The following is a 12,721-nucleotide window of genomic DNA, read 5'->3' as shown; positions in this document are numbered from 1 at the left end:
AAAAAAAGAACAGGCTAATAAAATTACCCTTACAGGACTGCAAGGTTACCTGTGTGCGTGTGTCAGAGTTTTCAGCCATGTATACTCAGCAAAAGGAAAATGTCAGACAAACATGCAGTAACTATTAAAGCCACTTTGTGAGAAAGAGCCAGAGTCACTAGGGAGGTGTTCTGGTCCCATTTATAAGGCCAATCCTGTTGAGATAAGGATTTTAGTCTGAGATACACAGTTATAACTGCTCTTGTTTCCATGCTCAGAAGCAAGCTGTGAGGGGTATAAAATCAAAGGAGAGTTCTTAAAAATTTAGGATGGAGGGAAGACAAGCTTTCTAGGAAGGAGATCCTGGGACAGGAAAAGTTTAAAGCAAAGCAGAGTAGTAACAGATGCAGCAGAGTTCCTGAATGGCAGAGCACAGAACACAGGTGAGTGGATTCGTGATGGATAGAAGCAGAGGCGAGTCTTATTACTCTAAAGTGACTGAAGTAATGCACATTTGTGAGTAGATGTGTTAAGATGAGGTGGTTCATACTGTAAAACCTGTCATCCTGTCTTCTGAGAAGTGGGTCATAAAACTGGGCTTCAGGAGAGGAATGAGAAAAAGGCCACTGAGGGTCATGGAGAGGGTTAGCTAAGAATCACTGATGAGTGCTGAGACCAGAGGCCTCCCCTTAAAGACACAGGATATTTTATGGGACACCATAAAATGATTTTTTTTTCCTGGTAGCATTCACCACTGCGGGAGCAGAAGCAGAAACCAATGTTGGACAAATAGTATGTACTCAGTATTTATACAGTGAATGAATAAATGGATGGTTTATGGTTGGAGTTCTGAATGTAACTAGTAAAAGAGGGAGGGACAAGGGAGTTGAGTAAGCTACTGGTGAATTGATGCATTCTGGCATCTTGGCTGTGTAGGGAAGGAAGTGAAGCTATGAGGTGAGCAGGGGGTTGAAGAATTTGTTTTCCAGTGAGGTTCAAATAGATAAAATGGAAGTAGGTGTAAGAAGCCTGAAGAAATTGAGAGTGCCTAATTCTAGGTATCATTGGAAGTAACTAGAATGGGTAGGGCTGGAGTTGAAGGTAATTGGAATTGTTAGTGTTCAATGAGCTGGAAGTGTCCTCTGCATGAAAGATACTGTGGGTGATAGGAGATAAAGGATGGAGAAGAAAAGGGGGAGTTGTGTCATGGGTATTATATCTTGTCCTTTAAACTATGCTTGTGTTCTGCTGTAGCAGCTGGCACGTGTACAAAGATAAAAACTTGGTAAATAATTGATTATTCTGAGTTTTTAGTCAATGCCTGGAACATTTACATATTAGAAAACAGTATGTGAGATAAGACCATTTAAAAAAGTACAGTAAGATTGGTTTTTACAAGGTCATGGAACTTAAGAAATTCTTACTCTACCTGCCAGGGGTATTAGGGGCCGGTAAATCCTTTGGATCTATACCTGAGAAAAGCAAGAGACCAGGAAAATGGAAGTTGTTAGATCAAGGTCTGAGTTGATAAATTTATCCCCATAAAAGCTGCAGCTGTGATGTTTACCAGAACATTAGATGATGTACTTTTATACAGACACGAGGGGGGCAGATTTTGGTATCTAATATTTGCTTAGAGTAGGCTGCTTCTCTGACCATCTGTACTTTAAATAGGGAAGCAGTTCTCTCCTAGGCAAAAGGATATCTCTCTGCTTTTCTGTCTCTAAAATTCATTTATTCATCAAACATTGAGTACCTGTGGTTCAAGTCTGTGCTAAATGCTAGGAGTTTAACAATGAATAGGGTGAAACCAACAGGAATTTTATAGAAGGTGGAAATGGAACAATTAAATTTGTTCTTAAACAACCAGCAGTAATGTAGAAGTTTGTGGAGTGGGGAATCCTAGATGAGACACTGCTTGAGAAACTGCAGTAGCTCAAACCAGAAATCAGAAGGACCTGTAGAAGAAGAATAGGGATCCAGGGGAGAGGCTGGACTCAGTAAATTTCTGCAGTAGACTAGACCCAATTTGAGTACTGAGTAGATGAGGATGGGCTATGAGAAAGAGGGAAAAGTCTGGTATGAGATTTACCACCACCACCACCACCCCACCCCACGTGAGAGTTTGATGCCTGAGAGTTCAGTGATAACATTCAAGGTAGGAAATAAAAGAATAGGGATAGTTTGGGGAGGACATTTCAGTTTGATATTGAGCTGCCTAGAGCTGCACTGCCAGTATAGTAGCTACTAGGCACATGTGAATATTATTTGAAATGTGGATAGTAAAACAGGAACTGAATTCTAAATTTTGTTTATTGAGGCTCATGGCTACCATATTGGCCAATACAGATAGAGAGCAATTCCATCATCACAGAAAATTCTTTTGGACAGCATGGAGGACACTCAGGCAGATGAAGATTTCCAGTGGGTGGCCGGAAATAGTATGAATCTTGGAGGAGAGATTGGAACTAGGGAGGTGATTTAGGAGTCACTGGGAAACTAGGGAGTACTAGTGAGGTTGTAGAAGTGGATGAGCTCTCCCAGAGAGTAGAACAAGAAGAGAAGCAGGCATAAATGAAAACTAGAAAATATAAGATTAAGGAGGCTGGCAGAAGGAAAACTTTAAAGAGAGACCAAGAATTGTTCCCTCTGGTCCCATATACTTTCTTGCCTCTTCAATTTTATGTTGTATCTCCTGTATCAAATGCAGTGTCCTGCATGCAGTAGGATATAAACAGAATTTCCAAGAGGTTAGTCTTACTTTTAAATTCTTGGAGCATGTCACTGTTACCTTCATGTGATCATTGAATCAGGGAATTCTCTACTGGGTGGAGCAGATTAGGCCACCTACAAGAATATCTAATACCATTTTTAGAATACAGGACTGGGAAGTACAATCTTTTGACCCTGCCCTATTAATTACCCTCCTCTATACTTTTCCTTCATGCTCAGCTATGATTTTCCAGATTATGTTTAAAACACTCCCTTGCAGTACCCTCCAACCCTCTTGACCTTCTGTCTCTCCTCGTTCACTTAGTTTAGGGGTCAGCGACCTTTTCCTGTAAAGGCCAGATAGTAAATATTTTAGGCTTTATGAGCTATATGTAGTTTCTGTTATGTAGTCTTTTTTTTTTTTTTTGCAGCACTTTAAAAATATTAAAACAATCTTTAGCTTGTGGCCTGTTTAAAAATAAGTCATATGCCAGATCTGCAACAGTAGTTTTACCTAGCAAGACCTCTATCTGGATCAACCCAACTCTTCAGTTGTGTCTACATGCATCCTGTTGAGTGTTTTGAAGGAAATCAGTAACTGCAGATGGCTGTCACGGTGAAAACACAATCCCCAGCTTCAACTTCATACGTTAGTGGACAAGTTTCTCTAGTGTTCTTGCTCATTGGTACAATGGGTATATTTCATACCTCACCCTTCCCACTTGTCTCTATCACATGCTTTCCATAGGGCTGGGCAGTTCTGGCCAGCACAAAGGTTGGGTAAGCAAACCCTGTTTACCAAAATACCTCTCTAGCAAGAGGTGTAAATACTAGGAAAGGTAAAGAATTGTAATTTTTGCGTTCAACCTACCATAGAATCCATCTTTGTTCCATCAATGGATGAAGCTCTCTTTCTCTAGGCCTTTAGTTCTCACACTTTTGTATGCATCAGTGTCATTTGTAAGTTTTGTTAAAACAGATTGCTGAGGCCCACACCCACAGTTTCTGATTCAGAACATCTGTGATGCCAAGAATTTGCTCTTCTAACGAGTTTCCAAGTGGTTCTGATGCCACTGGCCTACAAACTACAGTTTGAGAACCACTGTTCTAGGTCATTCCCTCCACGTGTGCTCAGGATTTCACTTACCCCACTTTAGTAGAAATACTGATTTTTGAAGTATCCTCCATTTTTCTTTAATCTCATGTTTTTTTTAGTTACTTTGCTACTTAGAACAAGGTCTGGACCAGCAGCATCAGCATCACATCAGTGTCAGCTTGTTAGAAATGCAGAGTCTCAGACCTACAAGGTCAGAATCTGCACTTTAAAAGACCTATGTGGGCATTCATGTGTGAGAAGCCCTGCCTGTGGATCATTCTCAGCAGGCAAGTGAGCAGGTTCTTGATTTTTCTCCTCCAAGCCTGCCCATCTATCTTCCAGTGTCCACGTTACTGATGGCACCACCATTCATGCAGCTGCTCAGGCTAAACAGGAATTATTCTTTCTCACATGTCCTACATCCAGTTCACCACCAAATTGTGTGATTTTAGAATTATATATCCTGCAATTTCACTTATACAGGTTTGTTCTTGATCCAAGATACCATCATCTCTCTGGTGCTGGTCCCAACTTCTTACCTGGTTACTCGGCATCCAGCCTGTTCCCCTGAAGCTTGTTTTCTTCCAGTCAACCACAGTGCTCCTTTAAAAACAGATCTTCTACTTCCTCTCAAAATCCTACAATGGTTCTCTGTCATATTTAATATAAAATCCAAAGCCAAAGTTGTCCAGTGGTCTGTCAGACTGTATGTGAACTGCCTTGGCCACCTCTCCTCCCCTCAGACCACTTCACTCTAGCAACTCTGCTCACCTCTTTTACTTTCGCAGGCCTGGTTCACTCCTGGGTTTTTTGTGCTTTTTCCCTTTTCCTTTCCTTTCCCCTTTCCTTTCCCTTTCCTTTCCCTTCCCTTCCTTTACTTTCCCCTTTACTTACTTTCCCCTTTACTTTCCCTTTCCCTTTCCCATTTACTTTCCCTTTCCTTCCCTTTCCCTTTCCCCTCCTCTCCTCTCCTCTCCTCCTCCTTTCTCCTTCTCCTTTGCACTTTGTTTAGTAGAATGCTTTTTCACCCAAATGACCTGCTCTCTCACTTCATTTAGGTCATCCCTCATTAGCTCATCTGATATAAGCAGCCCTCACGACTCTATTCTCTTATCTGGCTTTATTTATTTCTCCTTCTTGAACTTACTCATATATTTTGTCTGTCTGCCACGCTGGACTAGACTAAGCTGTAAACCTGTCTTCTCCATTTTAGTCACGGTGCTACCATTCTTCTAGTTGCTCAAACCAGATGCCTGGAATGTAGCTTTGAGTCCCCTCCCCCTTTCCTTTCCACTGCTGCTCACTCCTATTGCTAAAGTATATCTGAAACATTTCATTTCTTACACTCTCCATGTCTACTGTCCTTATCTGTGATCCCATCATCTCTTGAGTCTCCTCTCATTGATACTTGTTCTGCATAGGAGCCAGGGGGCAAGTCTTTTCTAAAAATGTGATCAAATTACTCCTTAAAGTCCTGCTATGTGTTCCTATTGTACTTTATCCCTTGCCTTACAAGGCCCTGTTTACCAATGCAGCAACACTACATGCCATTTATCCCTTGTTCACCTTTTTTTTTTCTTTGATTCATTTGTGCTCTCTATCCCCCTGCGTAGAATCCCTCTCTTCCTACTCTTTTGGTTAATTCCTCCCCCATTTTTAAGGACTCAGCTGAAATGTGACCTACCCAGAGATATATATGCCTTTACCACTGTATTAAAATAGTTTTTTCCAACCTCCATTATTTTCTGTCTCGGACCCTATTTGATTTCTTTGTATCATTTCATATTTGCTTGAAAGACACTTTTAAGAAAATGAAATGGTAAGTCACAGTCTGGGAGAAGGTATTTGGGTGGGATACATGCATTCGACAATGGGCTCATCTCCAGAATAAATAACTTGTAAATCTATAATATAAAGGAAACACAATCAGGCAAAAAGATGGGAACAAATGCCTCACAAAAGAAGATGAATGGCCAATAAACACATGCAAATATGCTCACGTTAACTGTTCGAGGAGTTAAAGTCAAAACCACATTGATAGACAATGATGGCAAATTGACCAATGTAGATCTACTGGATCTCTTCGTCTACCGCTAGGAATGCAAAACGGTACGTCTGTTTTTGAAAACGGGTGGCAGGTTTCTGTGGAGTTAAACATTCACTTACCATAGGACCTACACGCCCTGGGGGAAGCAGTTACCACCCATATACATTTTTCAAAACTCATGGAATCGTACACTTAAAATTTGCGCATTTTATTGAATCTAAACTTTGCTATAAAAGCAAAATGGGGGGAAAAACCCCAAAATGATAATCAGAAAAGTTCCCGGGGGGTTGTCCTCGGTCCTTCCGGAGGACCCAGAGGGACCCGGTCGCGGGCGCCTCCAGATTGGCAAGCCAGGCACTCGGAGGACGCGAAACGAAAGCTCGGGAAGAGTGCGGTTGGCCCGGGAGGCGGGGCAGCGGCCGCGCACCCCCACACCCCTGGCCCGCGGCCGCCAGTTGCGGTTTCGATTTCCCATCCGCAGTTGGGGTTCCCCGGCGGCGGCCCCGCCTCTCAGCGCTGGGTCTGCGTCCGCTGCCTGAGATCCCTACAAGCCCGGCACAGGCATTTAAGGGAGTGAGCGCGGGCGAGGTGCGGACGTCCCCGGGAGCTGAGCTGCAGAATGACGGCCGAGGAGCGGCGAAACCTGCACGCCTTCCGGGACTATGTCATCAAGACTCTGGACCCTGCCTACATCCTGAGCTACATGGCCCCCTGGTTTAAGGATGGTGAGTGGTCCCCAGGGACGCCTGCCCCTCGGAGCAAGGAAACCACTCAGGACTCTGTTCTCCCCTTTTAATCAACACAAGTAGCATGCTAGGAACGCGGATGTTGAGGCAGGATCCTCAGGATTGTAGCCTGGAGTTCGCCAGGACAGTCTGAGGAGCCTTTAGGGGTCCAGATGGAGAAACAGCCCCAGAGAAGGGAAATGACTTGTGTAGGTGTGCACCTCTATTTAGGTTCAAGAAGGGGGAAACAAACCATTGTCCATTTTACTTTCTCTAATGCTTAATGTCTACCGTGTCTTCAGCTTTGTAGTGACAATAGAGATTCAGGAGTGAGATGTAGGCCCCTCTTTAAAATACTTTGCAGCCCAAGATTTTGTGGGAGTGGAGACTGCTGAGTATGTAAATGATTGCAAAATGCTTCAAGGTAATTGACAGTGACTTTGACAGTGACTCTTGCCGAGTCTTCTCTGCACTTAGGAATTACTGGAAGCTTGCCAGGGGTAAGAGACTCTGGGCTGAATGGCTGCCGGCTTCATTTCAGGTGTTTCTGTCTAGATTTTGGAGACACCTGATGATAGATCTTTGTTAATTTGAATCCAGGTGCACTGCACTGGAGAGGAACAGAGGCTTTGAGGAAAGAGGAAAAAGGAGGTGATGCCTGGAAGGAGCTGAAAGGAGAAAGGGGGATCTGGTCACTCCTTTTCAGGCTCCAAGTGCGGAAATATCAAGTGGCAGGACATGTGAAGGCAACCATTTGGTCATTGCCCCAGACATGGAGTTAGTGTACAAAGTCATGTGACCACCAGCAGTTTGGTGGATAGTTTTCTGTTCCTCGGCCTTGTGTGTGTGTGTGTGTGTGTGTGTGTGTGTGTGTGTGTTTAGCTCCTTTTGCCTTTTCTCCCATATTTCATACTGTCTAAGCAAAAACCTGGAAAGAGGACCATGAAAGTATTTCTAACTCTGCTTTCTGAGTCTGGTGTAATTAAAGATGCCATGGAGTGGTCCCATCTCCTTTATTGTGGGTATACTTTTTCCACACATTGTTAAGAAACTCTCTTTTTAAAGGATTGCCCTAGAATATGTTCCCAGACTTCCCACCAAACTAGAAGAAACTTCTAGAGAGGATGCAGGGTGGAGGGAAGGTAGGTTGATGAAGAATGAGCATCATCTGCCTGAACAGAGACTTTGCTGCCTTCTTGCAGTTCCTTCCATTGCTGGGATTTGTTACAATCGCCATCCCCATTTTTTTTTTTTAAAGATTTTATTTATTCGTGAGAGAGAGAGGTAGAGACATAGGCAGAGGAAGAAGCAGGCTCCTTGCAGGGAGCCGGATGTGGGACTCGATCCCCAGCCCAGATCCTGGGATTGTGCCCTGAGCTGAAGGCAGACATTCAACTACTGAGCCACCCAGGTGTCCCTTGCCATCCCTATTTGAGAAAGTCTGACAACCCTTTTCAGGTTTTTTTTTTTTTTCTTCAGTGATTAGTGGTTCTGCAGTTTGATGAGCCACTCTTCTATTTGTAGATGAGGTGCAGTATATTCAGGCTGAGAAGAACAATAAAGGCACGATGGAGGCTGCCTCACTTTTTCTTAAGTGCCTATTGGAGCTCCAAGAAGAAGGCTGGTTCCGTGGCTTTTTGGATGCCCTTGGTCATGCAGGTTAGTTCATTCTTCTTACTCATAAATCAGGATATTAACTGACTGTTTCAGAATGCGGTAAAAGTGAAATGCTATTAATTTTGAGCTATCCTCATGTGCTTCATGTTGCTTAATCTGAGGCAATGTAAAGATTACTTTCAATCACGATATAATTTGCCTACCTGAAATATCCAAAGGAATCTGCAGATTGTTGGGAGAGTTTAACAAGCTTATTAGATATAAGATTAGTATACAAAAATTAATTGCATTTCTGCACCATACACAAAAACAAACTCAAAATGGATTAAAAACTTAAATGTAAGACCTGAAACCATAAAATTCCTAGAAGAAAACATAGGCAGTGATATCTTTGACATCAGCCATAGAAACATTTTTTTACATTGATCTACTTTAGCAAGAGAAATAAAGCAAAATTAAACTATTGGAACTACATCAAATAAAAAGCTTTTGCACAGCAAAGGAAATCATCAACAAAATAAGACAACCTACTGATTGGGAGAAGATATTTGCAAATGTATCCAATTAGGGGTTAATATCCAAAATATATGAAGAACTTATACAACTCAACACCAAAAAGTCAAACAATCTTTTTTTTTTTTTTTAAAGATTATTTATTTATTTATTCATGAGAGGCACAGAGACAGAGAGAGAGGCAGAGACACAGGCAGAGGGAGAAGTAGGCTCCATGCAGGGAGCCTGATGTGGGACTCAATTCCGGGTCTCCAGAATCAGGCCCTGGACTGAAGGTGGTGCTAAACCACTGGGGCTGCCCCAAAGTCAAACAATCTGATTAAAAAATTGGCAGAATGTTAAGCAACTACAAAATACTAAATAAAAAGTTTGGCAAGCCCCCCCCCCCCCCAAAAAACAAAAGACAGAAGACACGAATAGACATTTTTCCGAAGAAGACCAACAGACACGTGGAAAGATGCTCAGCATCACTAACCATCAGGGAAATGAAAATGAGAACCAAAATGAGATGTCACCTCACACCTGTCAGAATGGCCAAAATCAAAAGCACAAGAAATAATAAATGTTGGTGAGGATGTGCAGAAAAAAGAATCCTAATGCATTGTTGGTGGGAATGCAAACTAATGCAGCCACTGTGGAAAACAGTATGGAGTTTCTCCAAATATTAAAAACAAAATTACCATATGGTCCCATAATTCCACTACTGGGTATTTATCCAAAGAGAATGAAAATACTAATTTAAAGGGATATAGGAACCCTATGTCTATTGCAGTATTATTTACAATAACCAAGTTATGGAAACAACCCAAATGTCCATCCACAGATAAATGGATAAAGATGTGCTATATATATACAATGGAATATTACTCAGTCATAAAAAAGAATGAGATCTTGCCATTTGCAACAGCATGGATGGATCTAGAGGGTATAATGCTAAGTGAAATAAGTCAGAGAAAGACAAATACCATATGATTTTATTTATATGGGGAATTTTTTTAAAAATATTTATTTATTTATTTATTTATTTATTTATTTATTTATTTATTCAGAGAGAGAGAGAGAGAGGCAAAGACACAGGCAGAGGGAGAAGCAGGCTCCTTGCAGGAAGGAATGTATTAAGGAAAAACCTAGCAAAAGATGTGTCAAGTCTGAATGGAGAAAATTATAAAATGTTATTGAAAAATATTAAAGAAGTCCTATCTAAGTGGAAATACATACCCATGCACATGGAGAGAAGGACTTGATACCATAAAAATATCTGCTCTCCCAACGTTGATTTCTATATTCAATACAATTTTAATAAAAATCCTATATGCCTTTTCATGTGCTTGAGAAATTTATAAAGGATTCTAAAATGGAAATGGAAAAATTAAGATCCAAGAATAGTCAGGACATTCCTAAGAAGAATTAAGTAGGCTGAGGCTTTCCCTTCTAGGTAGCAAGATTTATTATAGAGCCATAGGCATTGAAACAGTGTAACATCTCAATGTGTAACATTGGTACTGGCATCTGCCAACTGGCCATTGAAATAGAATGGAGAGCCTTCAATTAAACTCATATATAAATGAAAACCTGATATATTTGAGATAACTGGGAAAGGAAAATCCTTAGGAATAGAAGGGTTTTTAATAAATTGCAGTGGGCCAGGATGCCTGGTGGCTCAGGGCATGATCCTGGTGCAGGGATCAAGTTCTGCTTGGGTCTCCCCACAGGGAGCCTACTTCTCCCTCTGCCTGTGTCTCTGCCTCTCTCTCTCTCTGTCTGAGACACACACACACACACACACACAGAGAGAGAGAGAGAGAGGCAGAGACACAGGCAGAGGAAGAAGCAGGCTCCATGCAGGGAGCCCGACAGGGGACTCGATCCTGGGTCTCCAGGATCAGGCCCTGGGCTGAAGGCGGCGCTAAACTGCTGAGCCTCCCGGGCTGCCCGATAAATAAAATCTTTAAAGAAACATTGCAGTGGGCCATTATAAACAGGATAATGTTAAAAAAACAAACCCTAAATTACATATCCATGTAAAATAAATTTGTATTTCTTAGCTCATTGCATTCACACTTACACATGAAATGAATTCATAAGAATTAAAGATGTAATTCTAAAAAGGCAAAAATTTAACAATTTTAGAAAAGAATATAGAATAATTATTTATGACCTTAGAGGTATGGCAGGATTTATGAAACAAGACATTAAAGCATTATCCATAAAAGACAAATTGATATGTTTGATGACATTAAAATTAAAAATATGTCAAAACACACGAAAATGAAAAAACAAGATACAGACTGGGAGAGGTTATTTGCAAAATATATTATTACCAAGATGATTATATCTAGAATATGTTAAAAAGCTTTAAAGTCAGTTAGAAAAAGAAAGAAAACAACTACAGGTCAAAAGTGTGAACTGACATTATAAAGAATAGTAAATAAGGAAAGGTTAATAAACATGGAAAGATTCTTAGCCCAAATAGCAATTAGGGAATTGTGACTTAGGAACTCTATAAGATAGCATTTTATTAACTACTAGATAGCAAAACTTAGGAAGTCCAACAATGCTAGGGCTTGAAGAGAATATTTAATAATGGGAAATCGTAACTGTCACTATATAGAGTATAAATTAATACAAGTATTTTGAAAAACATTTGGCATCATATATAGTTCAATTATCTTAAATATCCTCCTGTAGAACAGTTTCATTCTTATGTATGTGACCTAGAAAAACTCTTACGCATATATTCCATCATGCATATACAAAAATATTCATAGAATAATTGTAATAACTAAAGCAAGCAAACAAAACTGGAAGCAACCCAATGTCCTTCAAGAAGAAAACGGATGATAAAATTCTGTAATAGTCACATGATGGTCCACTATACTGCAGTGAAAATGTATGAACACAGCTACAGATGACAACACAGGTGAAGCTTTGAAATGTAATATTAAAATCTATAAAAAGCAGAGAAAATTACATTTAGTAGGATATAATTATGAAATTCTAAACAAGTCAAACTAAACAGATTTTTTTAAAGCCTTTATTTAAAAAAAAATTTTTTTTTTTTTTTGAAAGAGAGCATGGTTGAGCAAGGGGCGGGGCGGCGGGGCAGAGGCAGAGGGAGAAGCCGACTCCCCTCTGAGAAGGGAGCCTGATGCCATCTCAGGACCTTGAGATCATGACCTGAGCCAAAGCTAGACACCTAACCAAGTGAGCCACCCAGGTGCCCCAGAACACAGATTGTTGAAGGAATCAAATGTATGCCATGCAACTATTAAAAAAATGAAGAGAATAACATATGAAATACAAGGTAGTAGTCTCTTTGCAGGGAGGAAGAAGGGTAGGGAAAAGGCACACTCCCACAAAGTGTTGGGAAATTCTAGTTGTTAAATTGCATACTGGGTTCCCATGTGTTCATTTTGTTAGGTTCTTTGTAGCCAGATGAAAAGAGTGTGGGCTTTATAGTCAGACAAATCTAGTGATTTTGTTTGAGAACTTTAGATGGAAGCATTCTTGAATTATTAAAGGTGGAAATAATTGTTTTTCCACCTTAAATTTCCCATTATACTTAATATCCTTTTCTGGGAGTAATATAGAAGATTAAGTTCCTCAGGGTCAGGAATTAAGATTTATATTTCCTTTTGCCAGCTTTGCTATCTTGCACTGGGAAGTTACTTAATAATTGCATGATGATTTGGGACACCTGGGTGGTTCAGTGGCGATCACCTTTGGCTCAAGTTGTGATCCCAGGGTCCTGGGATCAAGTCCTGAATCAGGCTCCCCACACGGAGCCTGCTTCTCCCTCTGCCTGTCTCTGCCTCTCTCTCTCTGTGTCTCTCATGAATAAATAAATACAATCTTTTTTAAAAAATTGCATAATGATTCAACTCACTGGAAGACAAGTCAGAGGTTGTAGGTAAAGTCCATGGTGCACTTTGGAAGGAGAATTTTATACTAAGACCAAAAGTAAGACTTCACATTATCCTTAGTACTTTCTCCCAAGAGATGATAAATGTTGTTAGAGGACCTAAAGTGTTG

At 40.7% G+C, this 12,721-nt stretch overlaps 1 protein-coding gene across 1 annotated transcript in view; it reads left to right on the top strand.

Annotated features, from left to right (window-relative positions):
- The first annotated feature begins 6,285 nt into the window (after positions 1–6,285).
- DDX58 (DExD/H-box helicase 58) overlaps positions 6,286–12,721 on the top strand; it is a 35,369-nt gene continuing 28,933 nt past the window's right edge. The window contains exons 1-2 of the mRNA XM_038552593.1: positions 6,286–6,559; positions 8,084–8,218. Of these exons, the coding sequence (XP_038408521.1) occupies positions 6,454–6,559; positions 8,084–8,218 (241 nt within the window). The 5' untranslated portion in view covers positions 6,286–6,453. The remainder of the gene's footprint in view (positions 6,560–8,083; positions 8,219–12,721) is intronic.

This window comes from Canis lupus, chromosome 11, assembly GCF_011100685.1.
Source record: "Canis lupus familiaris isolate Mischka breed German Shepherd chromosome 11, alternate assembly UU_Cfam_GSD_1.0, whole genome shotgun sequence".
Lineage (NCBI taxonomy): Eukaryota > Metazoa > Chordata > Mammalia > Carnivora > Canidae > Canis > Canis lupus.
The sequence above is the reverse complement of the archived record's forward strand: the minus strand, read 5'-3'. Positions and strand labels throughout refer to the sequence as shown.